General features: G+C 53.2%; 1 protein-coding gene across 2 annotated transcripts in view; it reads left to right on the forward strand.

The window, feature by feature from the left end:
* The first annotated feature begins 2271 nt into the window (after nucleotides 1–2271).
* The window catches only part of myo1eb (myosin IEb), a 32146-nt gene continuing 6472 nt past the window's right edge, over nucleotides 2272–27945 (forward strand). Inside the window, exons 1-22 of one of the 2 annotated variants that reach the window (XM_088620595.1) lie at nucleotides 2272–2638; nucleotides 10820–10948; nucleotides 11686–11775; nucleotides 12995–13089; nucleotides 13588–13675; nucleotides 14156–14245; nucleotides 15280–15411; nucleotides 16141–16275; nucleotides 16599–16731; nucleotides 18099–18295; nucleotides 18749–18829; nucleotides 19284–19370; nucleotides 20091–20177; nucleotides 20549–20716; nucleotides 21507–21592; nucleotides 21778–21859; nucleotides 22248–22453; nucleotides 23019–23163; nucleotides 24106–24220; nucleotides 25189–25358; nucleotides 26498–26643; nucleotides 27729–27875. In XM_088620595.1, the coding sequence (XP_088476721.1) occupies nucleotides 10871–10948; nucleotides 11686–11775; nucleotides 12995–13089; nucleotides 13588–13675; nucleotides 14156–14245; nucleotides 15280–15411; nucleotides 16141–16275; nucleotides 16599–16731; nucleotides 18099–18295; nucleotides 18749–18829; nucleotides 19284–19370; nucleotides 20091–20177; nucleotides 20549–20716; nucleotides 21507–21592; nucleotides 21778–21859; nucleotides 22248–22453; nucleotides 23019–23163; nucleotides 24106–24220; nucleotides 25189–25358; nucleotides 26498–26643; nucleotides 27729–27875 (2558 nt within the window). In that variant the 5' untranslated portion in view covers nucleotides 2272–2638; nucleotides 10820–10870. Of the gene's footprint in view, nucleotides 2639–10810; nucleotides 10949–11685; nucleotides 11776–12994; nucleotides 13090–13587; nucleotides 13676–14155; nucleotides 14246–15279; nucleotides 15412–16140; nucleotides 16276–16598; nucleotides 16732–18098; nucleotides 18296–18748; nucleotides 18830–19283; nucleotides 19371–20090; nucleotides 20178–20548; nucleotides 20717–21506; nucleotides 21593–21777; nucleotides 21860–22247; nucleotides 22454–23018; nucleotides 23164–24105; nucleotides 24221–25188; nucleotides 25359–26497; nucleotides 26644–27728; nucleotides 27876–27945 lie in introns of both variants that reach the window. The other variant, XM_088620594.1, reaches the window with a different exon arrangement.

Here is a 27945-nt window from a genome sequence, read left to right on the forward strand (position 1 = left end):
CAGAGCCACTGCTCTGCCCCCTGCTGCTGAAGTGGCACAGCTGTGCTGCTACCCAGCTCATTTAATTCATTAAGAACCACGTTGGAGTGAAAACCTGACACCCACCCTCCAGCCCTAGTATTGGACACCCCTGGAATAGCCTGTTGATAACAAGCTGACTGGTTTACACAGCTTTTTATTGCCTTCACTGTTATCCACGAACAGTCATTTCCCAGCTCTTATAACAAGCTGCGACTGCGGTATACGCCTGAAGTGTGTGACTCCACTTTTTGGTTCGTACTCTGCTCTATCGTGCTTATTGCACTTTGCTGGTCAGCGTGGGGTTGTGCAGCATCTGGTTCAAACCTGGGTCTGACCGCACTCAGAAGGTGCGCTAGTGGTCATGCTATTAAAAACGGGAAAATGACTCTCCAATAAAATGTTTCACTCCATCGTTTTGTAGAGGTCCCCAGGAAAGTTTAAATGTCACTCTCAGTTACCAGTTGCTAAAGCCGGGAGCAGTTATGAATGACAGTTACTTTGTTAAGCAAGTCATTTGTGAAGTTAAGGTGGTTCTCGTTCTTGAGGCCTGGAGGCCAGATTCCTGTTGATTCCTGCTGGCTTGGGAACGACCCAGTTTAACACTAAGGATTACAACTAAATTGTTGTTCATCTTTAGGAACTGGTGATGTAAGGGTGACTGACGGAACCTGTGGGGTTTGGAGGCTCCTGCACAACGTCGTCATCATCATCACCACCTCACTTTCGCTAACCGCTATCCCAGGAAGCACTGGGATCAAGTTGGGACACACCTTGGATGGGTTAGCAGTCCATCGCAGGGCACAGAGACACACTCACGCCAGGGCCAATATTCCCAGAAGCCAATTAACCCCCCAGCATGTCTGTGGACTGTGGGAGGAAACCAGATCCCCTAGGAATCCCACATAAACTTGAGGAGAACATGCAAACTCCACACAGACAGCGCCCCAGGTACTGATAAGTGGAATATGGAATTGAACCCAGGGCCCCAGCACTGCTGACCACTGTGCCCTCCTGCACAATGTGATAACCCTTGAAGTACTGTTCTGGAGTAAGACCTTTGAGTGTCAAACTTGTTTTTACCCCCCCAAAATAAAACAGACAAAATGGAAAGAGTTCTGCAGGACTTGTGACAGACGGTCTGATGCCGTCTTGACCCCCTTCTTCGGCAGGACACTGCTTATCCAGCAGCTCCATCACCCTGCAGCTCCCAGCTGGCAGCCCCCTGGAGCTCAGCAGGTGTGAGCCTGGCCAGTACCTGGATGGGAGACTCCTTGGAAAGCTGAGGCTGCTGGAAGAGGTGTTAGTGGGACCAGTAGGGGACACTCACCCTGCAGTCTGGGTGGGTCCTAATGCCCCAGTATAGTGACAGGGACACTATACTGTAAACAGGTGCTGTCCTTCGGATAACACATAAAACTGAGGTCCTAACTCTTCGTGGTCGTTAAAAATCCCAGGGTGTTTCTCGGAAAGAGTAGGGGTGTAACCCCGGCGTCCTGGCCAAATTCCCCCCTGGTCTTTACCAGTCATGGCCTCCTAATAACCCCCGTCTCTGAACTGGCTTCATCACTCTGCTCTCCTCCCCACTGAGAGCTGGTGTGTGGGGAGAGGACTGGAGCATCATCCAGGTGGGGCTGCACACTGGTGGTGTTGGAGGGGATCCCCATGACCTTAAAGTTTGGGTTGTCGCTGGGCACTAATATCTTGAATGAGGAGGAACACACGTTGTGTCGACGTATTAAAATATGGCTAATCATATATTCATTATATAAAATATAGCACAACACTATACTCCTCCCCAGACAGATGGCATGATCCTATTTCTGGAGTAGTAAATGGGGGTTTTATTGTAATCTTTGCAGTTATTGCCCCTGTCTCAGTAACTAAACCAAATTTTAAGAAATACCTACATACTATATATTCATAAATATATATTACTCATATTTGCATTTGCACATACAACTCTGTTTATCTTTCAAGAAAGCAGGAGGAAAGGTGGATAGTTCAGGGTAGCTGCGTCAGCATGCGTAGGCTGCAAAGGAACAAGTACACACAACGTTTCGGCCTTCTTCAGGTGTATAGGAATAAACCTATTACTTGTTCCTTTGCAGGAAAGGTGGGTGTTTAGTTTTATGTCCTCACCGCGGCCGGTTTCAGGTGAACCTGCGTTCCGGGGACGTACCGCAAGGGGGCGCTCCGCTCCCTGCCCGCCGCCGCCGCCGCCACCTCCTCGCTGCGCCGAGAGCGCAGTACCCACAATTCACCTTCGCCGGTGCGGGCTTACCTGTCGCGGCTTGTAACCTGTTCAGCCGCTGGGCGCTGTTACCCCCCGCCAGCCCCTCCTTAAAAAACAAACTCGGATTGGGACGAGGAGACTAGGAGCAAGGCCGACTGAGGCTCGGAGGATCACGCACAAACCCCACTTATATCTCGGGTGGCGAAGTGGCTTGTTCGCGAGTGTTATGGATATTATATGAGCGCAGTTTCCAGATTGCCAGCCCTCGGAGTTTTGGTGAAACTGGACGCGTTTCGGACACTGATTCTGAAGGAAGCCGGATTTTCCCTGTGTATTTTTAGATTCCAGGAAGTTACTTGAAAAAAACCACAATGGTAAGTTAAAGTGATTTAATTGGCCTCTCCGAGGTGCTCAGCATTAGGCAGCCAAGCAAGTGTTTAATTCGTATTATAGACGCTTTTTCTCGCGTCCGATATCCTTTCTAGGGTCCGTCGTGTCCTGTTTCTTTCGGGAAATCTCGGAAGTTGTTTGAAAGAATTCCTCCTTCAGAGTTTGTTCCATGGGCTTCGCACGGTTAATTAGATCACACGGAAAGCTGCTGGCGGCGTTTCGCCTCCTGCTTTTATAGCAGGAGTGTGAAAAGTTAGTAAATTCCCCGGGTCTTGAGCGACTTTCCTTCGTTCAAGAAAAACTGGGGGAAAACTGATGCACGGATAGCATGCAGAGGTCGCGGAAGTCTTGGATCGGCGGTGAATTGTGTTTTGTTGTTGTTTTTGTTGTTGTTTGAACCTTTCCTTGAGATTCTTTTAATCTGAACCTTTCCCGCTGGCGACTGCAGCCCCCTCGGGTGGAATCCCCAGGTCAACCCCAGCTGCACGTTTCCTGACTCCTGTCAATGGATCGTGCCATCTCGTCATTTTATTTGCACAAAGGGTGGTGGGAGCATGCAACAAGCTCCCCAGCCACGTGCTTGAAAAGCGATGCTCCGGGGGAGTTCTTTCCAGAAACAGCGGGATGAGGTTCTGGGAACGATGAATTACGGACTCCCACCCAGGCCAGATGGGCCGATGGCTTCCTCTCGTTCGTCGTCTTGCTCCTGATCTCGTGTTTTGACCTGGCCGTCAGCGCTGGCAGGTCTTTCACCGTGTGCCTCTTTCCCTTGTTGTTTTTTCCCTCAGTTGTTAATATTTAATCATGAGCCACAGGCCGATGTGTCCCGCCAGGCTGCTGCCTGAGTGGATTGTGAGAGGTATTGCAGAGTGCAGGCGTGGGGCTGCTGTGCAGGGTGTCACAGTTGGCCCCAGTGAGAAGGGCCCAAGTAGAAACTGTGCACTCCTGGCTTGGCGACAGGAGGTGTGGTCTTTACACAGAGAGTTGTGGGTGATGGTAACAAGCTGTTCCAGCCACGTTGGTGGTGGTGGTGGTGGTGGTGTGTCCCGGTGATCCTACAGGAGAAGGCCGGGTGGATATACTACATTTCCGACGATATCTACGGTGCATCTTGTGTAGGGTGATAACAGAAGCAGGTAATCGTCCCAAAGTGTTGTTTAAACTGTAATAACTGCGCTGCGTGTTCAGATTTACAGCTGCCGTCTAAGACTGGGAAGCTATCCAGAGGCAGCAAGGAGCACCAATATGGGATCAATAACTATGTTCTTGTTACGTGATCTATCCAGCGCCTTCCTCTCGTGCCATGGCCACCTTACGGCCTGGTGTGCAAGTGAATTTAAGGACAGAGAGGGAAGAGTGTCATTGAGTTTGTCAGGTGGCGTTGTGCTGATAACATAGACAAATGGGTGTTAGTGTGGCATGTGAGCTGGAACTGAGGCGGTATGGTGGCGCAGTGGTTGAGCGTTGTTGCATCGCAGGGCCTGAGCCCCGGGTTCAATTCCAGACCTGGGGTGCTGTCTGTGTGGAGTTTGCATGTTCTCGGAGGGGGGGGATGGGGTTTCCTCCAGGTGCTCCAGTTTCCTCCCACAGTCCAATGACATGCTGGTGGGTTAACGAGCCTCTGGGGAGATTGACCCTGGTGTGAGTGTGTGTCTGTGTCTGCGTGCCCTGTGATGGACTGATGTGATGCACCACCCTGACCGTGGTGTAGCCTGCCTTGCGCCCTTTGTTTGCTGGGGAAAGGCGCCCCTGAACTCTGAAGCGATTAGAACATGCAAACCTGTTGGCTTCAGTGTGTTCAGGAATAATTATAAAATGTGAATAATGTCATGGGTTCCTACTGGTGACGAGGAAATGGAACGGTTTTATTACAGAAATTCTGTAAAAGCCGGACCTGCTGTGCAGGTGAAGCAAGCTCAGTTCTGCTGGGCCCGGGTGTGCTCATATTCAGGCTGTAGACGTTCTTAGCTGCTTGGGAAACGGATGTGAGGAAGATGAGGAAGGAGGGGTCACAGGAGCATGTGCGCAGGCGATCGAATGTAGGCAATGAATTGAACCTGGCCAGGTGGTCTCTGATTCTCTCGCGATGCTGCGCCCAGTGCTGGGGGCACATTGTAGCTGTCTGATAGACCGTGGCGTGTTTGACACACCTGAACAACAGTTCCCCTCGAGGCAGTCTGAATTGACACATTGGCCAGGTCTGCTGTTGCCTTCACCGGACGCACTGGAAGCTGCTGCACCGATGTGTCTTTAGTGAGGTCAAATCAGACCGAATCCTGCAGGACCAGCGTCTTTCTGATCTTAACCCGAAAGATCTGGCCTGAGATAACGCTGCCTTGTGCACGTTTCTGGACACGGTCTCGGAACGCAACCCCACTGGAGCCCAGCAGCTGGGAGCCTGGCCAGTACCTGGGTGGGAGACTCCTGGGTGAGCTGAGGCTGCTGCTGGAAGAGGTGTTAGTGGAGCCAGTAGGGGGCGCTCACCCTGTGGTCTGTGAGGGTCCTAATGCCCCCGTATAGTGACGGGGACACTACACTGTTAAAATAGGCACTGTCCTTTGGATGGGACGTAGGTCCTGACTCTCTGTGGTCATTGAAAATCCCAGGGCGTTTCTTGAGAAGAGTAGGGGTGTTATGCCGGTGTCCTGGTTAATGTTAGTGTTAATTTCACTGTCCTGGCCTCCTCATCTCTGAACTGGCTCCATCACTCTGCTCTCCTCCACGCTGAGAGCTGGTGTGTGGGGAGAGGACTGGAGCATCATCCAAGTGGGGCTGCACACTGGTGGTGCAGGAGGGGATCCCCATCACCTGTAAAGCGCTTGGAGTGGAGTGTCCAGAAAGGCACTATAGAAGTGTAATTAGTTGTTTTATTAGTCCACCTCCTGCATTGTCGGGCTCCTCCTCTTTCTGCGCTGGAAGGGTCAGGACAGGTTCTCGCTCGGGTCTGTCTTCCTCTGCCTGCGCTGACAAGCGCCGACCTGCCTGGCGTGCCGGCCTGTGGAATTCCAGGCTCCTCCGCAGAGCAGCAGGAAGGGGGCAGAGGCGCGGGAGGAATTCACCGAGCAGAGGGGTGCTGATGGTGCCTCGGCTCTCACCACTGACCCCACACTGCCTCCCTCTGTCTCTCCCAGTGCCTCGGCTCTCACCACTGACCCCACACTGCCTCCCTCTGTCTCTCCCAGCGCCTCGGCTCTCACCACTGACCCCACACTGCCTCCCTCTGTCTCTCCCAGCGCCTCGGCTCTCACCACTGACCCCACACTGCCTCCCTCTGTCTCTCCCAGCGCCTCGGCTCTCACCACTGACCCCACACTGCCTCCCTCTGTCTCTCCCAGCGCCTCGGCTCTCACCACTGACCCCACACTGCCTCCCTCTGTCTCTCCCAGCGCCTCGGCTCTCACCACTGACCCCACACTGCCTCCCTCTGTCTCTCCCAGCGCCTCGGCTCTCACCACTGACCCCACACTGCCTCCCTCTGTCTCTCCCAGCGCCTCGGCTCTCACCACTGACCCCACACTGCCTCCCTCTGTCTCTCCCAGCGCCTCGGCTCTCACCACTGACCCCACACTGCCTCCCTCTGTCTCTCCCAGCGCCTCGGCTCTCACCACTGACCCCACACTGCCTCCCTCTGTCTCTCCCAGCGCCTCGGCTCTCACCACTGACCCCACACTGCCTCCCTCTGTCTCTCCCAGCGCCTCGGCTCTCACCACTGACCCCACACTGCCTCCCTCTGTCTCTCCCAGTGCCTCGGCTCTCACCACTAACCCCACACTGCCTCCCTCTGTCTCTCCCAGCGCCTCGGCTCTCACCACTGACCCCACACTGCCTCCCTCTGTCTCTCCCAGCGCCTCGGCTCTCACCACTGACCCCACACTGCCTCCCTCTGTCTCTCCCAGTGCCTCAGCTCTGTTCGATGCTAGTGATGTCAGATAGGTAGCGACCCCGACAGTCACATGTGACAGGGTGGGAAATTGCTGCAGAGTCTTTCCAGCCTGCTGTTCTCTCCTCTTCTGATCTAATCAGACAGAGAGGCAGGACAGCTCCTCGCCAGGCCCCTTTCACAGTCCTCCCGACCGGATGGGACTGTTGTAGAAAAGAGGAACGACATTAAAAGCAGCCTGGTTGCAAGAACTTAACTTAGAAAGTGAAAGGAGAGCAGGAAGAGAAGGTCTGCCTGCGTGCTTTTTCTAAGCAGTAGTTGTTGACAGAGCCACAGAGTCTCATGGTAGTTTAAGGTGTTCAAGTGTGTGTAGGGGCTGAATTGATTTAGACAGGGTGATCCTTATCTAAAGTCTTCATCTGAGGTGTATGTTCTCCCTGTGTTCAAGGGGGTTCCCTCTGGGAGTTCTGATTTCCTCCCACAGGCCAAAGGCATAGTGACAGATAAGTTGTCTTCTGGGAAAACTGGCCCTGGTGTGCACGTTTGTCTGCCCTGCAACAGACTAGTGTCCTGTCCAGGGCGTACCTAGAATAAGCTCTGGCTCCCCCTTGACCCCAAATTGTGTAAAAGGATTAGAAAATGTTCAAACAGAAATGCAGAAGTAAGGACTGTGGATAATGGTCACCCTGTGTGTGCAGTAAATATTGACAGCCGTCATGACTGTCATTTTCAAAGGCTGACTCTGTCTTCATTATGGTTGAAAAGCACAAGGCAAATAGTGAAGTGGCCTTTGTCTTAAGAAAAGAGAGCAGGGTAGATAACAGATGGGGAAGATGCCTGGTGTATATTTAATCCAAGAATCTCCATCCACCTGAGTCCACTCAGGAATCCTTTGCACCAGCATTGTGTGATCTGACTCTGATAGTGGACTGGTCCACCTCCAGGAGGGACCTGAACTGCGACACTCTGTGGCTCAGTGTTTGCGTGGTCCTCCGTAGATATGGACACGGAGGCCGCAGGTGTTGGTGCAGATCTGTGTAACGTGTAAAGTGCTGTGGCGTGTTTGACACACCTGAACCACAGATCCCCTCGAGGCCGTCTGAATTGACACATTGGCCAGGTCTGCTGTTGCCTTCACCGGACACACTGGAAGCTGCTGCACCGATGTGTCTTTAGTGAGGTCAAATCAGGCTGGTTTCCCTCAGTACATGGAGAAAAAAGCCCGGTCTGTTACTGCGTTACAGTGCTGGTGCATTCGACAGATCAGGCTATTCCTGCTACAAGCTTTGTAAAGGAAGGTATTTGTCCTTCGTTTCCAATAGAGTGTAATCCTTGTTATTAATGAGTTTGACTTCCTTTAACAAGCAGTCAGTCTGATCAGGGGCAGTACGGTGGTCAGCACTGCTGCCTTACAGCTCTGGGGCCCTGGGTTGAAGTCATGGGGCACTGTCTGTGTGGAGTCTGAATGTTCCCCTTGTATTCTTGTGGGTTTTCTTGCCAGGATAGGCTCCTGCTTGCCTGCAGCCCTTGATTAAATTGTTTAGGAATGGTGTGGGTGGAATGTGTCTGATCAAACTTTTGTCTCCTCTTGCATCCCATCTCTTTCTCTAATCGAAGATTCCATCTCGTTTCCAAGTCCTGGCTGGATTTCAGTTTCGAACTTCCTACCGTCTCGTGCAAGAATACAGTTAACCTGCCCGTCCGTTGGCGTCTTAACATTTCAATGTCCACGACCTGACTTTGGAAGAGGCAGCAAGATTCACTGACCTCTGCTGGCACCTCGGCTCCTCCAGAATGAAGTGTTGAGTTGCTGCAGCTCGTGTAGCTCGTTTAGCGGAGCAGGATCTGAGTCCCATCCTCTTCCCCCCCCCCCCGGGGGCTGGACGGGAGGCTCGGAGGCTTTCGGAAGCTTGCGTCCCCTGTGGGAGCTGTAATTACTGCCTACGTTGGTTTTTTTATAGGTCCTTAAACCTGTCATTTAGTCCCTGTGGTGGCTGTGCTGAGGTCCGTTTTTAACTATACAGGTCACAGTCTGGTCTCCCAGCCTTCCCCGAGCTGTGCTGGCAGTACAGTGCTACAAAAAACCCCACGCGATCGCAGGGAGAACATGCAAACTCCACACGGACAGCACCCCAGGGCCCCAGCTCTGCGAGGCAGCTGTGCTGAACACTATGCCACCGTGCTGCCCCTGGACATGCGCCCATGCCAGCATATCAAACTCAGGGATAACGAGGGTTAGGCTCTGACTTGGGGAACAGGGTGTCCCCATACTAAGCTGCCACACGGTGAGGAGGTGACCTGTGGGTTTGCACCACTGATGCCCCAGGTACTGGTACATGCTTCCAGCAGCTACGTGATGGAAAGTTTTAAAACTCCCGTGCACAGGTGGTAGAGAAAGGTCTGGCGCCAGTAACCTTTTCTGCATCGCAGACGGGGGCGAGGGTGTTAACCAATCAAGACGGAACTTCCTCACGACGGCTGTGCCGCTGTGGTGCGGAGGGGAGGGGGGTGCGGACACTCGTGCACACATCTGGCACATCTGGGTCGTCTTCAACCAGGAGCTCCGTCCTCTGCCCAGTCGACCCTGCAAGATCGCACTGAGACGCGACTGCTGCCCCGTGTGGGGTAATTAATTCAAAGGTTAAAACCCTTTAAAGAACGGGACATCGTGATCAGAGCTGCCGGCACGTTTAGTGTGCAGTTGACTTCCCAGGAGGTGCACACACCCCCTCTGCAGTGTGTCGGCCATCGTTTGTGAGAGAAGAGAGTTGCTCGCCTGTCCAGGGATGCCGATGTTGTCTGAGTTCCTGCGTGTCAGATACGTATATTGAAATTGACGTTAAAACTTATTCCTGGAAGCGGGTGGCTTGGTGGTGCCGTGGTTCACATTGCTGACTCGCAGCGCTGGGGTCCCGGGTTCAATTCCGGACCTGGGCTGCTGTGTGTGTGGAGTTTGCGTGTTCTTCCTGTGCTCGTATGTGTGGCCTCCGGCTGCTCTGGTTTCCTCCCACAGTCTAAAGACATGCTGGAGGGTTAGTCAGCTTCTGGGACAATTGGCCCTGGTGGGAGTGTGTGTATCTCGGCCCTGAGGTGGACTGGGGCCCTGTCTGGGGTGTACCCCACTTTCGTGCCCACTATCCCAGTACAGTAGGCTCTGGCTCCCCTGCGGCCCTGAAGTGGAACACAGGGTTAGAAAATGGATAGGTACAGTGGATGGATAAATAGTTTGAATTGGATTCAAGTCTGAGAACTCACTTCAAGGGGCACTTTACACAAAGGGTGGTGAGAGTATGAAATAAGCTACAGAGTCACCTTACTGAAACCTTTGGGTTCATTCAAGAAGCTTCTGGATAGGATTCTTGGATTAATGAGCTACTAACTCCCACCCGGGTTACATGGGCCCCTGTCCTTTGTGACCTTTCCTAACATGGCCTGTTCACCCAAGTCAGGGATGTCCAGCCTGGTCCTGGTGTGCCCCAGTTCGGCGGGATTTAGCCTTAAAATCGGTTTCTAAAGACATGGATCCTTCTTAAATATGCTGTGTTCTTTTAAGGAATCTCAAAGCCATGTTGAAAAACATGATTCAGCCCTCAAAGACCCCTGTTCCCTTCACTAAAATATTACTTGCTTATTTAACCACTGGCTTAAAGAAGTGTTCCTTACTTAATTGTTGAATAACAGGTGATTTAACGTAACCTGGAAGAATTAACTGCTTTAGGCTGGAGATCCCTGCCCTACGTACAGGCCTGAAATCTTTCCGGGACAGGAATTCAAAATCTAATGTGGGATGCAAGCGCAGACTAGCCTAGTTGTTGCAACTGCTCTCTGCCCTTCTCCAGGCTCAGAAGTGCTCGATCCAGCGTGCTGCGCTTGAAGCATGTACAAGCACGAACTTGCTCTTCTCCAGTGACTGCAGAGGCCTCCGGTTTCCCCAGGCAGCTGAGGACAGAACTTCCCCGGTCCTACACACACCTGTCGGATTCTGTTCCTGCCCATCCCTCTGTTACACAATCAAACTCTTAATTGACTTAATAACAGGATTAATCTGAACTGTTCTGGCTGTTTTCAGACCTTAGACATGTTTGACTTTGCCTTTGACTGGGTGAAATAAAATCCCAAATGACAATGTAGGAAATTGTAGGAAATGGCTTGGCCCAGAACAGCGACGCAGCTACTTCTGCAAAGGAGCTGTGCTGAGGTGGAAGGTCAGGGGTCAGGAGTTAGGGGTCAGGGGTCACCGGCATGACCCTTTCCTGACCCTGCCTCCGGGTGTCTCTGCTCTTCAGGGCAGCAAGGAGCGGTACCACTGGCAGACCCAGAATGTGAAGGTAAGCGGGGTGGACGACATGGTCCTGCTGTCCAAGATCACCGAGGACGCCATCGTGGACAACCTGAAGAAGCGCTACATGGACGACTTCATCTTCGTATCCTTTCCGCTGCCCCGGTTCCGATTCCTTTCCCCCTCGGGAAGTGAAGTGTAATCTTCCAGGCTGCTGTCCCCCGTGAGTGTGGGACTTGGGAAGGAAGGCTTCCTTGAGGTAGACAGGTTAAGCAGGCCCTCATGAGTGATTTCAACAATTAAGAGGGCTTGTGAAGTTTGAAAATGGTTATCCTGAGACGTGGAGCCCTGCTTGACGTAGGCGTAAAAAACAGTCCCTTCCAAGTTTCTGTAAAATACTTGCAGATGTCGGTGTTACTCTTGCACTGTTCAGTTATCATGGGGAAAAAAAACATCCAGGATTCTGGAGTCAAGATGTCATATAAAAGAACGCGACACGCTTCCAGTTTAATTTCTCCTCTCGGAGAGCGGTAGTTCCACAGCCCCTGGGAAGTTTGGTTGTCGTGAAGGTGAGGACAGAGGGGGGCGTGGCGGAGGTGAAGGGGGGTCAGAGGGGGGGGTGTGACGGAGATGAGGGGGCGTGGCAGAGATGAGGAGGGCATGAGGGAGGGGGGTTTCAGAGGGGGGCATGACGGAGGGGGGGTTCTGAGGTGGCGTGATAGAGATGAGGGGGCGTGGTGGAGATGAGGGGGCCATGATGGAGGAGGGCTTCTGAGGTGGCGTGGCAGAGGTGAGGGGGTCAGAGGGGGCGTGGTGGAGATGAGGGGAGATCGGAGGGAATTGAAGTGGAGAGGTCACTGTCCTTAACAGGGGTGCTCTCAGACCTACATCGGCCCCGTGCTGATCTCTGTCAACCCCTTCAAGCAGCTGCCCTACTTCACGGACAGGGAGATTGAGATGTACCAGGGCGCTGTGAGTATCCAGCCAGGAGGCTGCCTTGAGCTCGTGGACGAAGGGAATAGTGTCCCTTCAGTCAGGGTCTCTAGCCATTCCACTTGTGCCTACAAATCACCCCCCATCTAATCCATCACTCCTTAGACCAGCCAGTTCCTTATCTTAATCATGCTGATTGCCAATTAAACGGTGCTGGATTTGGATGCAGAAATCCGTGTAGCTCGATTGGCAGGGATGAGTCCGGGTCTGTGCCTTTGTGACCACTGACCTCCAGCATCCAGTCATTCAAGGACACTCATTCTAATTCTCAGACGTTTTTCAGGCAGTAGATCCCCAGGACACTAGCAGGTGGGGGCTGGTGTTTTTCTGGGGAATAAAAAGAATTAAGAGGCCTCATGTGTGACTCCTGGAAGATGGCCTTCCTCTAGTGCTCTGTCTACGGGCCACATGGTTTATGAGACAGGAGTGGTTCAGTGATTAAAAACAACTAAGCTCCCTGCAGGCGAGCAGTTTGTACCTGGGCTGGGCGGATCAAGGCAGGCCAGCGCCTGCGGGAGCTGGTGTCTGTGCGAACAGCTGTCTGCAGGCGTGTGGCCTTCTTCCTTACCTGTGCTTGCGACCCGCGTGACGGAAACCAGGGTCCTCAAGCTTAATGCTCGTTAAGTCTGACTGACAACTGCTGAAAGACAGTTTTACAGCTGGTATTCCCTGCTTTCACTGATGTGGTAGGCAGATCTAAACGTGTGCGTGGGAATACATCAGGAGTCCCTGTTTTGGCTTGTGTCCATGTATTTGTGCTCACTGCCAGTGATAGTATGTGGAGCTCCTTATCTCACGCACGCACATGCACAGCACTAGGGAATGCCATTCTGTCGCCACGGTTACTCCCCAGCTTGAGTCGGATGTTGGCAGGACCTGGGCACGTGTGACCAGTGTGGGTGTGGTCTCGCTCTCCCCTCCTCTGGTCCGGTCGCCCCCTGTGACAGCAGGGGGAGGGGACCAAAAAGAAGTCTGGCGCCATCTTGTGTGGGGGAAAAGAGCTCACGAATGTTGTGTTTTTACAACTGTAGCACGTCCCTCAAGAAGAGCCGAATGAATCTGCCTTTCTCAGTGCTAGGGAGATTTTCCAAAATGTGTCAGCTGTGTGAAGCGAAGGAGTAGTGTTTCTTGTTGATGCCGCTGTTCGGAGGTGCACTGCGGGGCTGTGGGGGTGTTAAAGTGGTGTCGTGTCCCTCAGGCCCAGTACGAGAACCCCCCTCACATCTACGCCCTGGCGGACAACATGTACCGGAACATGATGATCGACGCCGAGAACCAGTGTGTCATCATCAGGTGAGGCGCCCTCCCAGAGCACTGTGGGATACTCCCTGCTGGAGGCCAGATAGCCAGGGCAGTGGTCACTGGGGGGGGGGGGCACTGCAGAACCTTCTGCTCACAGAGAGAGCTGCATCACCCCTGGGCTCAGTAAGCCCCGGATGATGTTTCCTGATGGACAGCAGTTTTGGTCTCAAGCCCTCCAGATCCTTTTGTTGTCTACGTGTGCTTCATATCGGGATCTCGTGGCTGTAAGAGGAGAGTGGTCCCCTTCTCCGTTCATAAGCACGTATGAACAGTGTGGTTTCTGAAATTCCCTGTGACCTGATTTCCCTTGATCCACGTGCTGCGGGTTATATCATACACGCTGTCAGTTCGGCCACCTCCTCACCTGGGTGCGATGAGAGGTCGGGGGTAGGGGATCCGTGTTGTCCTGTCAGGCGTGTGCTGTGCTCCAGTCTCTTTCCTCGGCTGCGCTGAGCACCTGTTCACCTGTCTGCTGTGCTCCGATTGCAGTGGGGAAAGTGGTGCTGGGAAGACCGTGGCAGCCAAGTACATCATGAGCTACATCTCCAAAGTGTCAGGCGGGGGCCCCAAAGTACAGGTAAGGGGACAAACGGGGGGGGGCTGGAAGCAAAGGTCAGAGGGTGGGAGGGGGTCTGGCTCTGCGGCCACTCGTGCATGGACTCCAGAACCTGCTGCAACTAAGCCAGACTGGGCCTGATGAGCCTGGCACTGCTTGACGAAGCAAATACCACTCTTGGCTCAATGGGACCAATGGGTTTGGACAGCGTCAAGAAATGTAAAGGTGACTCGGTTGGTTCTGTGCAGGGAGAGGGCATGGGTGTATGTCCTGTCTGATGCCATCAGAAGTTACACCGAAGTGGCAGCTTTCTTATCGGTGATCACAGCCGCTAAAGTAAGACTCGGTCAGTGGGCGCAGGGTCAGACAAACCAGGTCAGAAGCGGTTCAGCTGACCAGGTCTCCCAGCCTACCAGGTGGGGAGCTGGGTGAAATGTGGAGGGAACCCTGTACTGCTGCTCTTCAACTCTGTCTCGCTGGGTCCCCTCTTCCCTCTCGCAGCAAGTCAAGGACATCATCCTGAAATCCAATCCCCTGCTGGAAGCGTTCGGGAATGCCAAGACCGTCCGGAACAACAACTCCAGCCGTTTCGTAAGTCTGCCTGATCTCTTCTGGTCGGTCGGGACGTTGGAGCCAAATCCGTGTTTAGCACGGTGTTAAAATAATAGGAACACCAGGTTCCTGTTTTAGAAGGTACCACCCAATATGGGATCCGCCATGTGCTCTTGTACTGGAAGGGCGCACATACACGCCCCCTCCTCTGACATGCCCACCTGCTGGGCCGCTCCTCACTGGGCGAGCTGCGAGTGGCCACAGCACCCCCCGGTGGCGGGTGGCGGAGGAGCTGCTCGGCCCTCTTTGACATCGCTGGGCGCCTGCAGGTAGCTGGTGGATCTCAGGCGTCACCCGTGGCTTGGGGGTCCCCTGGCTGACTAATCCCGGGCCTATCCTAATGGCAGTCGGCTCATCCTGTACTGCCGTGTGGGACGTCCCAGTCACAGCTGCCCAGAGACGTGCTGGGACAGCACACAGACCGGGCTCCAGGCTCCCAACACCTGGATCAAGGAGCTCTTCCGGCACCTCGGGATCCCCAATAACAGAGCGCTTCTAATCAGTTGAAAAGACCCAGCTAGCCGTTGCCCCAAACCGGGAAGATTATAAGGAAGACGTTTCTTCTTCCTCTAGTGCCCCAGTGTGTGATCATTTCCATAGCTCAGTCGACTGGGGCATTGCCACTGAGAAATAGTCCATTTCAAAACAGCGGCTTAAGGCAGACCCCCAGAGATCAGGGGGGCATGAGTGAGACGATTCTCAACTCAAAAGACAGCCAGCCTCCATCAAACCACCAGAATCGATCAAAACTTCAGAAGTGAACTTAAATCATCCTGCGTCCCAGTGGCCCTTTCTTAATACTGCTGGTCATTCCCAAATGCCCCCAAAGTCCAGTCTGATGTTTTTAATTTGGGATCGTTGGAGGTCCCTGGACTGGTTACTCTGGGGGGTGTTGCTGTTGTAAAGACCCGGTATGAGCTCTTGAGAGATCTGTAGGTCGCCTACAGCTGAGCAGCATCGCCAAGTGCCCGGCCACAGGTCTCTGACCCGCCCCTCGCCGCGTCTGTCCGCAGGGGAAGTACTTTGAAATCCAGTTCAGCCGCGGGGGGGAACCCGATGGAGGCAAGATCTCCAACTTCCTCCTGGAGAAGTCGCGAGTGGTCAGCCAGAACCGCGGAGAGAGGAACTTCCACATCTACTACCAGGTCCGGTGCTTCCCTGGGAGAGAGTCTTCCAGCCGCCAGTCCGCTCGCTGGAGGTGTATCAGGGGCGCAGTAACGCTAATTCCAGACAAAATATCAGGCAGGGTGTTAAGCAAAAGGAGTCTGTAAAGAGTGATGCTTTTCGGTGACTCCGGGGTCTGTACAGTGATGTGCTGAGTCCAGGGGTGGGATCCGTCTATTTTCCAACTACGTTATCCAGTACAGGGTCACAGGGTCACGGGGTCACAGGGTCACGGGGGAGGTGGAGTCTATCCCAGCATGCAACGGGTACAAGGCAGGGTACACCCTGGATGGGACACCAGTCCATCACAGGGCACGCACGCACGCACGCACGCACCAGGGCTGGTTTTCCCCACATGCCACTTACCTTGTTTGGTCTGTGGGAATGAAACCCACAAGCTCCAAGCAGGTAGCATTGAACTTAGCATTGAACCCCCAACACTGCAAGGCAGCAATGCTCATCTCTGGGCCACCATGTTCTGTCAGGTTTTGTGTAAGTTCTGACAGTTCGGTTGAGAGTGATGCGCCAGTTGGCTGCTGTCATCACACAGGCCGACGGGAAGTGTTTTCAGATAAGGCTCGGTTCGGATGGCCAGGACTGCGGAGATAAGTCTGTGATCGGGGAAGAAATTTGCTCTAGTGAAAAGCCTGGATGAGGGTCGTACGGCCGTTGTTAAATGTGTCAACGTGGTTGAATTTGACCCCCAACAGCTCCTGAACGGCGCCTCAAAAGACCAGAGGGAGAACCTGGGCATCACCACCCCCGATTATTACTACTACCTCAACCAGTCAGGAACCTACACTGTGGAGGATGTGAACGACAAGCAGGAGTTCAGCGAGACCGCGGTAGGAGTGCCTCTCTCCCTCCCCCTGCTGGTTAGCAGGCGGCATCACAGTCTGACCTGCGTAGTGAATGAACCGGTCCAGTCTTGACGAGCCGGCACGTCTGTAGGCTCTCTAGGTCTCTTCAAAGCATCCGCACCTGTCGTGCAGAGAAAAGGTGGCATTAGGTCCGTATGAGTCAAACAAAGTTGGTTTAGGTCCTAAAGAGCTGAGCTGAAGTGGAAAACTGCGGACACGCAGGTCTCTCCGCTGCCAGGTTTGGAAAGTCCTTGCGTCAGGCAGGTGTCTGGGTTAACGAGGAACCCTCCTGCGCCGTTTTCCTGCAGAACGCCATGACAGTGGTGGGGCTGAGCCCGGATGATCAGGCCACCGTCCTGCAGCTCGTGGCCGGGATCCTGCACCTGGGCAACATCACTTTCCAGGAGCAGGGCAACTACGCCGTGGTGGAGAGCGAGGACTGTAAGACACCGGGCGCCGTACCCACACCCACACGGGACAGACCCACAGCACCGCACACAGTACTGTCACGAAGCCCTGTCTGCGCCATTCCCCTGTCTCTGTGCCATGTCCTGTCATTTGCCAAACCGCTTTGTACCGTACGGTGTCGCGGGACGCGGGAGCCTTCCCAGCAGGCAGCGAGCGCAAGGCAGGGTACACCCTGGATGGGACGCCAGTGCATCGTAGGGCACGTGCAAGCCAGTCGTACACGGGGTCAATTTGGAGGCAACAGTAAAGGCCAAAGGGGGTAAATTTGTTCCAGACACTGATAACTCCCTACTCTTAATGAGAAATGCCCGGGGATCTTTAATGACCACTGAGAGTCAGGACCTCCGTTTAACGTCTCATCCGAAGGACAGCACCTTTCTACAGTATAGTGTCCCAACCACTATACTGGGGCATTAGGACCCACACAGACTGCAGGGTGAGCGCCCCCTACTGACCCCACTAACACCTCTTCCAACAGCTGCCTCAGCTTTCCCAGGAGTCTCCCATCCAGGTACTGGCCAGGCTCACACCTGCTGGGCTTCGGTGGGGCTGCCGGTTGAGAGCTGCAGGGTGATATGGCTGCTGGCTTCTTTGTGTTATGTGTCCCTGCATAAGAACATAAACATTAGAAACAAGAGAAGACCGTTTAGCCCATCTGGTCTGTTTGCTAGTTATCCAAGCATCATATCCAGCGGTTTCTTGAACGAAACCAGGGTATTGACTTCCAACAGCAGTGTCAGGGTACCTTGTCCCCCGCTCCCACACCTCTTTGTGTAAAGAAGAGCCTCCTGTATTCCCATCTTAAACACACACCCATGTAGTTCCACTTGTGGTCCCTGGTTTGTGTTTTCCCGTTTGGTCTAGCGAGATCCCGTAGGGTGGCTCTGTCAGGGCCTTTGGGGAGTCTGAATACTGGTAACAGGTGCCCTCGTAGTCTTCTCCGTTCAAGCCTTTGTTAATAAAGTTTCGTGTCCTCCAGCCTGGAAGTGGAAGGCGTTGCCTCTAGAATGCTTATGAATATAATATGATTGAGTGAAAGATGGGAAAATTGTGCTGTCCCTCCGCTCCAGGGCTGGAGACAGCCGACCTGTGCCAGTGCAGTACCCAGCACTGCCCCTCATAGCCACCCGTCTCTGTGCCCACTGTAATTCTGCCTGCGGCTGTAGAAACAGCAGCTCCAGGGGCTGCCCGGGTCTTCATATCCTCTCCGTTGCTGGACTTGACTCTCATTAGGACTTGAATGAGCTGACCCTTAATCAGTTAACGAGTGAGCTAATGACTTAATGAGTTCGTTGACTCCTGCTGGGTGACCCTGCGCGCTGCTCCGCTCCGTCCCGCAGTCCTGGCCTTCCCGGCCTACCTCCTGGGAATCGAGCAGGGCCGGCTGAAGGAGAAGCTGACCAGCCGCACCATGGACAGCAAGTGGGGAGGCAAGTCGGAGACCATCGACGTCACCCTGAACACCGAGCAGGCCGCCTTCACCCGGGACGCCCTGTCCAAGGCCCTCTACTCCCGGCTCTTCGACTACCTGGTGGACGTGAGTGACCGGTCCCCCCTCCTGCTGGCTTTCACTCCAGCCCAGCTCACCGTTCTCAGCAGCTCGATAAGAATGTCTGCAAGTTTGTTTTTCTGCTCCGACGCCTGGACTTGCACAGTGCAGACAACAGCCACATGTCGGAGAGTTAGAGTTAGACGGGTCAGATGAACCCAGTTAGGGCTTCAGTTGTGTAATAAGGCTCAGCTGGAATGAACTCCAGCAGCTGTTTGAGTGGGTGTATTTCTTCATATCGTGGTTGGTTGTCAGGATACAAAGTTCGGACCATTGCTGCTGTACAGTACCGATAACAGTGATGGGTCTTGCTCTTTAGCGCCTCCTGCAGCCCTCTTGAGAATTCGTGCTCTTCAGTGCTGTTGGCAGTGCCGTGCTGCCCTCTCTGCCTCTGTCCTGGAGTGTCCCACCTCTCCTCTCCTGTTCTCCCTTGCTTCCCAGGCCATTAACAAAGCCATGCAGAAGGACCATGAGGAGTTCAACATCGGAGTGCTGGACATCTATGGCTTTGAGATCTTCGAGGTCGGTACCCCTCTTTTCCGGCTCTGGCTGATGCTCTGCTTTTTTTTTTTTAGTGGCGCACTGTTCACACCTGGCTCTTTGTAAAACAAGCTCGAGCCAGTGACCGTGCAGAGCAGATTCTGACTTCGCCAGACTGCTGAATTGATTAATCCCATGAGCCCCGATCCAATCCCACAAGCCCCAGCTCTTTACAAATTGTGGATTGTAGGGTGACCTGCTGGACTGGGGATTTCCAAGACCACGCCTGGCTCACTTTCCTCTGTTTGAGCCCTTGGATAGCTTTCAGGAATCTTTGATGTGTACCATGACCGTTACCATTTCATTACTCCTGGTGTAGGTGGTGGAACAGACCAGCTAATGTTGTAAGCGCCTGGTGGGAGGAGAATAAAACCAAACCGTTCAAAATCCCAACGGCCCTGTTTGGCTGCAAACTAACCCGGATTTCTCTTCGTAGAAAAACGGCTTTGAGCAGTTCTGCATCAACTTCGTGAACGAGAAGCTCCAGCAGATCTTCATCGAGCTGACGCTGAAGGCCGAGCAGGTGGGGCCTCAGTCAGCTGGGGGAGGGCTGCTTCTCGGGGGTCTCTGGGTGCCGGGGACAGAGGGGGTGGCCCCCTGGTCTCTCCTGGGGCAGGATGTACCCCCTGGTTGGGGAGGGGGGTTGCTGGTTGCTGGTTCCAGTCTGGGCCGTGTGGTTTGCCGGGTCTGTGAGCAGTCCGGGTCACGGTTCGAGCAGGAATATCAGGCTCCACTCCTGGGATCCTGCGGGATCTGCTGTGTTTTTTCTTTCATTCCAGCCAAGTTTGGCGATAATTAATTAGCTTAAGTACCTAACTACCAGGACAGGCTTAATACGTCCTCCTCAGACAAAAGCTTTGTAGATGCTGTATCTAAACTCTACAGTATCCTTTTAACTTTTAAATGTCAGTAAAGCAAACTCAAAAAATTAAGAAAATAATCAGATTGCCATTCTAGCTGGGAGTGCTGCAGACCCACTGTGCTGGACACCTCTAGTTAAAGGACAGAGGCGCACCTTATAAATGTCCAGTATTGAGCAGAATTCCCTCAATTCTACAGACGCAAAATGTTTATTTGCATCCACATGCTTCTCCCTCTCATAGCCTGTAGTGCTGCCACAGCTGTAGTGTTTTCAGCCCCGATCAGGCTGATGGATCTGTGCTCTGCTGCCCCGATCAGGCTGATGGATCTGTGCTCTGCTGCCCCGATCAGGCTGATGGATCTGTGCTCTGCTGCCTTGCAGGAGGAGTACGTGCAGGAAGGAATCCATTGGACGCCCATTGACTATTTCAACAACAAGGTGGTGTGTGACCTCATAGAGAGCAAAGTGGTGAGTCTGTATTCCTCAGCCCATATCGCATAGCCCATCCACCCCCCAAAAAAATCTGTAAAATACATACAAAATAAACTACATTATGCCAGCAGGTATGGGGGGGGGTGGGGTTATACAAGAAAATACAATTGTTTAATGAGAAACACAACAAACAACACAATAGTCCACACAGAATTATTACTGTATATTCCCTCATAAACTGAAATTAGGTCTCAGTGGGGATCTATTATTACTTTTACTGTGAAATGAAATATATCACAATCTATCTAAGCTTTAAAGCACTGAGCTGCTTCAATGGTTTGTGCTCCAAAGGATCCAAAGGGGTGCTCCAGGATCCCCGCTTGATTCGCTCGCCCTTCTCTTCCCAGAATCCCCCGGGCGTCATGAGCATCCTGGACGACGTGTGCGCCACCATGCACGCCAAGGGCGAGGGGGCGGACCAGACGCTGCTGCAGAAGCTGCAGATGCAGATCGGCAGCCACGAGCACTTCAACAGCTGGAACAAGGGCTTCATCGTGCACCACTACGCCGGCAAGGCAAGAGGACCGCCCCCCGAGCACACACTGCCGCCCTCTGCCTGCTCTCCAGGGTGAAACACTGGGAATCAGTACTGGCTGAACTGGCCCCCAGCGATCCCAGTGTGACCCACCCATAAAGATGGATGGTGTTTGGTTGTTGTTTTTTTTTGCTTCGATGTCAGCTGCATCTGAGCACTGTTTGCCTTCCACATCAGGTTCGAGGTCTGGGTTTTCGGCACACCTCTGGAGACATCTCCTTGCCTTTCTTTCCTTGCATCTTCCTTCAGTGGCCTCCAGGAAATCTGGGGCGCGCCTGCAGGGGCAGAAGCCTGTCGAGGTCGTCCTCTTAATAAGAACGAACCTTATTGGATAAAAAAGCGCTTTTAAAAGTGGCTTCTCAAAGCGCTTTACAGACAAAGTACACAGTGGGAGGAGACAGCAGAATCACACAGCTACACTCAGGGTTTGGGATGCAGTAGGAAAGCAAAGGGGCAGCAGACAGAACCAGTGCAATAAAGGCCCTTCTGAAGAGGAAGGAGCTCAGGGCAGGAGACTCTCTGATATCCCTAGGGATAGAATTGCAGAGGTTTGGGAAGCAGCAGGAGAGGTGCAAGGACTCCAGGACAGGAGTAACGTGATCACTTTCACTCAACCTGGTCAGGAGTCTGGCAGCTGAATTATGGACTTTCTGTAGTTTCTTCAATGTGGATTTAGACACCCCAGCAGGCTGGGAGTTACACTGATTCTTTTGAGTTATATTGGAGTTACAGTAATAAGAGTAGTATCTCCTCCCCCTCATCATTTCCAGGTGTCGTACGACGTCAGTGGATTCTGCGAGAGAAACCGGGATGTGCTGTTCAGCGACCTCATCGAGCTCATGCAGAGCAGCGAATTGTAAGTGTGGAGAGAGACTCGTGGCAATCATCTAGTGCGCTAGTCGGCTTCCCTGCTCGGAGGTCGAAGGCTGCTGATGTTCCAAGGCCAGTGCCTGCGATTAGCAGCAGCAGACTGGCCAGTTCTCAAACGTGTGGAGAACGCCGGGATGCACATCACCCCTGTTCTGTGTGCTCTCCTCTCAGCCCATTCATTAAGGACCTGTTCCCCGAAAACCTTGACGCTGAAAAGAAGGGGCGCCCCACCACGGCCAGCAGCAAGATTAAGGTAAGATCGCCAGATCCCCAGATCCAACCGTCTGGCCTGTCCTGCGCCCAAGGAATAAATCCGAGCCCTCTGCGCGACCCCCTGCGTGTGTTGGCATGTTCGCAGAGTATGGCATGTTTGAGCGTGCTCCTGTCTGTGCTTGGTGTTCTGTCCCAGGTCAGGTGTCCTCTGTCTGAGCTATGAAGCTTGATTAAAGCCCCATCTCTGCATACACAGCATGCTCTTGCTGAGAGTAGGGCTAAAGCTACAGAGGCTGGACAGGTAGCGACCAGCTAGCTGCATTTTCAGGGCTGCCTTCCAGGACCGCAGTTTGGTGCAGTTCTGCAGCAGGCAGGGGGGGGGAACCCCCACCTGATCTCCTCTAAACAGCCTCCCCTCCTGCCAACAGAAACAGGCCAATAACCTTGTGCAGACGCTGATGAAGTGCACCCCCCACTACATCCGCTGCATCAAGCCCAACGAGACCAAGCGCCCGCGGGACTGGGAGGAGAGCCGCGTCAAGCACCAGGTGGAGTACCTGGGCCTGCGGGAGAACATCCGGGTCCGCCGAGCCGGTTACGCCTTCCGCCGCGTCTTCAGCAAGTTCCTGCACAGGTAGGACTGACACCACTCGCTTTCTCCCCTGCACAGGTGACCCCGCCATGACCCTTTCCCCCAGTTTGTACAACCGACCCCGCCCCTTTCCCCTCCTACACAACTGACCTCTCCCCTTTCCCCTAGGTTGTACAACTGACCCCGCCCCTTACCCCCGCCTACACGACTGGCCCCGCCCCTTACCCCCGCCTACACAACTGGTCCCGCCCCTTACCCCCTCCTACACAACTGACCCCGCCCCTTTCCCCTCCTACGCAACTGACCTCTCCCCTTTCCCCTAGGTTGTACAACTGACCCCGCCCCTTACCCCCTCCTACACAACTGACCCCGCCCCTTACCCCCAGGTTATACAACTGACCCCGCCCCCTTTCCCATCTGCACAGTTCTGACAGGTGGGCGTGTCGGGGGGCCCTGTCTGCCCTAACTTAATCTCTCCAGCGGCATAGCAGTAAGACAGTGGGATAAGACGGATAATAAGAAATAGGTGGATGACGGAGTGTCGCGCCGAACGCACGATGCGACCGGCCGCTTCGTCTCGGCGCGCGACTAAGTGACGCCCTCGCAGGTACGCCATCCTGACGCGGGAGACGTGGCCGCAGTGGCGCGGGGAGCAGCGCCAGGGGGTCCTGCACCTGCTGCGCTCCGTCAACATGGACCAGGACCAGTACCAGCTGGGCAAGAGCAAGGTGTTCATCAAGGCGCCCGAGTCGGTGAGCGGGGGGTCCGCCGGGCGCTAAATCTCGCCAGCACGGTTCTGGAGGTTCTGGAGATTGAACACGGGAAACGCCTGTGTGTTTGACGCACAGGGCCGTAACAGTGGGAGCCCATTAAAAATAAGTCTCGGGCGCGAGAGACCAGAGGAGACCAGGGCAGCAGTGCTCTCAGCCCGACGAACCCCCACCCACACTCCGCTGTTCACTCCCGTCACCCTGTGACGGCGCTGGTCAGGGAAATCGGACAGACCCGGGAAGAAACAGTTAATCCGGCAGTTTCTCGAGCTGGACTGTGGCCTGAACCCCTTTGGCTCTCAAAACGGGTTCTCACACCCCTGATCAGAAGTGGTCGAAGTAGGTCAGTTCTTTAACCCTGAGATGTAGCATTACTGTAGGGTGAAAGAGAGAGAATTATCCAGTGAATTTTATTTTTGCAGTTTGATGAAGAATTCATCAAAAATTGCACACTTTTTAAGCTCATCTTAAAATGCCGAGTTTTGATGAACAAAGTAATTGTACTTGCGGTCCTGTGCTTAATTTGTCTTTTAAGTGATTGACCTTTCTGAAAAGATTTGGCCCATCTCACACACCCCCCAGAAAGGGCATCTTGCACCCCCAGGGTGAGATCCACTGGGTTCATTGTGTCCTTAAGTTCTGTCGAGCTCTTAACTGAAGCACAGGGGAAGATCAAGCACTCTCTCCGAGTGGAAGAAATGCTTCTCTTCAAAGTTTTGCTTTTGTAGTTTCTTAAGAAAGCAATGGTGTTCTTCTGCAATGGCACAATTAAGAGTGGGGCCGGAGAATTAAAGCACACATCTCCTGCTACACTAGCATTGAAAGCTCGGGAAGAGAACACTGTTATTTAGATTAAATAAGCCTCAGATCTCTGCCCTGGAGGCCCATGGGCAGCCATGCAGTGATGCCACTGTCTCTCCTCAGCTGTTCCTGCTGGAGGAGATGAGGGAGAGGAAGTACAATGGCTACGCCCGGGTCATCCAGAAGGCCTGGCGCAAGCACATCGCCGTGCGCAAGTACGTCCGCATGCGGGAGGAAGGTGAGACCTGCGGCGGCGGCGCCCCCTGTCTGTCCCCTGAAGCACTACAGCAGGCTTTCCTCAGCCCTGCCTTGGGCTGCAGACTGTAGGGATGCGAGGAGTCGCAGCGCAGTCCAGTGAAGGTTTGAGATGAGTTTGATTTGACGAAAACGGCCTCTTCGGGAGAACACTGAAGGAGACGCACAGGAGCCAGCAGCTCCGTCACCCTGCAGCTCCCAGCTGCAGGAGTAATGCAGTGAGCTTCTGGCACAACACCAACCACAAAAATGATGAGACACAAACAGCAGAGAAAATCTTTCCCCTGCCCCCCTGTTTTGTTTTTCCAGTTGGTAAACTACCCTGAATAATTTCAACATAAGCAGGTGACTTGCATTAGAGGAGATGCCTCCTCAGTCACTTTTCTACCAGTTGTGCTTTATAGTATCATTACCTGGCGGCACAGTGGTGGGCAGTCAGTGGTGTTCTCCTGCTGGTTCTCACCTTGGCTATGAACTCATAAGATAAGATCACTTTATTGGCCCTATATAATTTCTTGCATTAGGAATTTGTCTTTTCGCACACCCCAGCTTGCTCTCCATGAGACACACAGACAGGGAGAGAAGCTGGGGGTCAGAGGGCAGGGTTAGCCATTTATACGGCGCCCCTGGAGCAGTTGGGGTGAAGGGCCTTGCTCAGGGGCCCAATGGAGTAGGATTCCTCTGCCGGCTGCGGGATTTGAACCAGCAACCTTCCAGCCACAGGCGCAGATCCTGAGCCACAGAGCCACAGCTCATCTGGCTGTGCTGTAGAGTCGGGTCGAGTTTGGAGTAAAAGCAGTGATATCTCCACTGCTCTTCCAGTACCCAAAGCTACAGTCCTGTATAGTCCTGTATAGTACAGGGACGGTGTGATTTCACAGTCAGGATGGTGCGTTCCTGGGTGAAGACTGTACTTCACATGTCTCTTTCTGCTGTCCCACCCACCCGCAGCCTCAGACATCCTGCTGAACAAGAAGGAGCGACGCAAGAACAGCATCAACCGGAACTTCATGGGCGACTACATCGGCACCGAAAACCACCCCGAGATCCGGCAGTTTGTGGGCCGGAGGGAGAGGATCGACTTTGCGGATGTGGTGGTGAAGTACGACCGGCGCTTCAAGGTGAGAGCGCTACTCCTGGGACAGCAGGCATTGCTAATCGAACACAGCACAGATGCTCAGACCCCCCCCAGAGCTTCCAGCACAGGCACTACTAATTGAACACAGACCCCCAGAGCTTCCAGCACAGACACTGCTAAATAATTTAAACAGTGGTCTCTGATCCTGGAGAGTAGATTTGTCTGTATGCAAACTCGGGTTAGGTTCTAGTGGGAAGGAAAAAGGCTATGTTAGTGCAAGCCAGGAATTGTCTAATTGAATTTTGGATGAGGGCTGGAATGAAAACTGGCAGATGAACCTCAGTTGTACACTCCCAAAATGTACGTGTTAGTACTGTTAAAACAGAGTTATAAATGAGAGGAGGTCATCTGTCTCGTTGCCATTAGCTTATTGAGGGATCCCACGGCAACCAACTTCATTTCTATAGCAGTGGTAGCTTTCCGGCCCCCCACAACTGTCTCTGTAAAGAAACACTTCTTGATTTCAATCCTAACTCCTTGTCCTCTCAGTTTCTGCTTGCCACTCTAGCCACTGTTTTATGACTAAGCCTTAAAAGAAGAGGTGTTAGTGGGGCCAGCAGGGGACGCTAACTCTGCGGCTCATGTGGGTCCTAATGCCCCAGTGTAGTGACGGGGACACTATACTGTAAACAGGCGCTGTCCTTCGGATGAGACGTAAAACCGAGGTCCTGACTCTCTGTGGTCATTAAAAATCCCAGGGCGTTTCTCGAAAAGAGTAGGGGTGTAACCCCAGCGTCCTGGCCAAATTTCCCATCGGCCTTTATCAATCATGGCCTCCTAATAATCCCCCTCTATGAATTGGCTTCATTACTCTGCTCTCCTCCCCACTGAGAGCTGATGTGTGGTGAGCGTTCTGGTGCACTATGGCTGCCGTCGCATCATCCAGGTGGGGCTGCACATTGGTGGTGGTGGAGGGGATCCCCATTACCTGTAAAGCGCTTTGAGTGGAGTGTCCAGAAAAAACGCTATATAAGTATAAGCAATTATTATTATTATTATTATTATTATTATTATTATTATTAAGAATTAAGGTGAGAAAAGACCTGCGGTTCGGTGGGAGATGCTGCTAAACACGTTTGTTGTGTGACCTCTTGACCTTTCTCCTCCCCCCGCCCCCTTCAGTCAGTGAAGCGTGACCTCATCTTGACCTCCAAGTTCCTCTACCTGATTGGGCGAGAGAAGGTGAAACAGGGCCCGGAAAAGGGCCAGATCCAGGAGGTGCTGAAGCGGAAGATTGAGGTGGAGAAGGTGCAGTCAGTCTCCCTCAGGTATGGGTGACCGATGAATACTCTTTAACAGCGGCCATGAGCGTCCTTGAACCACATCGGGCTTGGAGATCGTGGACGTCTCATGCTGAAACCAACCCAGACATTTTTCTTTCCTTCAGTTTTTTCATCTTCAATCCTTACTTTATATTATGCATTCGTGCGGTTTGGATTTGCCAGTTGAGTTCAGCTCTGATGTCCACCTGCAAAGCATTTCAGCTCTGACACCCCATGGGCTCTGAGGTGACCTGCTGTCCTCTAACATGCCCACCTACTGATCCATTCAGCTCTGACACCCCATGGGCTCTGAGGTGATCTCCTGTCCTCTAACATGCCCACGTACTGATCCATTCAGCTCTGACACCCCATGGGCTCTGACGTGACCTGCTGTCCTCTAACATGCCCACCTACTGATCCATTCAGCTCTGACCCCCTATGGGCTCTGAGGTGATCTCCTGTCCTCTAACATGCCCACCTACTGATCCATTCAGCTCTGACATCGCATGGGCTCTGAGGTGACCTGCTGTCCTCTAACATGCCCACCTACTGATCCATTCAGCTCTTACCCCCTATGGGCTCTGAGGTGACCTGCTGTCCTCTGACACACTATGTGCTCCAAGATGCCTTGCAGAAGAGTCGACTCTCTCACTGATGTGAGGCTCCAGGCATAGGATTCCCTGTCTTGTCAAAATCTGAGAGAAGCCCCTCTTCATCTAATCTTGCCCCAACCTGAACAGTGCTCTACCCCCTTATACACTGCCTCCTGGTGCCCCTCCGTGCTGCTTTTTAAAAGTATTGTGCACTCGGATGGTGCAAATGTCAGTAGGTTTCTCAGACTTGTTTCACGCAATGTTCTGAGAGAGACATCCACTGTCAGAGTTAAAAAATGTCGCAGAACACTGTCAAGTAGTGAACCTGCTAGACCAATGAACCGGTCAGTCCCTGCGGAGCTCTTCCTGCAGTTGATATGTTTGTTGCATCAGCGCAAGAGTCTTTTAAATACTTTCATATGATGGAAGCCGGCAACCCCACCTTTACGCCCCTTGCAAAGCCTAAGGAAGTTGAGATGGACTCACTCTCGTCTCCAGCACCCTACAAGATGATTTCTTCATCATCCACGAGGAGCGCTATGACAGTGTCCTCCAGAGCACCTTCAAGACGGAGTTCCTCAGCCTGCTGTACAAGCGCTACGAGGAGAGCTGCCAGCGCAAACTGCCCCTCAAGTTCAACAACCTGTGAGTGTGCAGGCCCCAGACCTGCCTGTCTGCCTGTCTGCCTGTCTGCCTGTCTGCCTGTCTGCCTGTC

This window comes from Lepisosteus platostomus, chromosome 26, assembly GCF_059453375.1.
Source record: "Lepisosteus platostomus isolate fLepPlt1 chromosome 26, fLepPlt1.hap1, whole genome shotgun sequence".
NCBI lineage: Eukaryota > Metazoa > Chordata > Actinopteri > Semionotiformes > Lepisosteidae > Lepisosteus > Lepisosteus platostomus.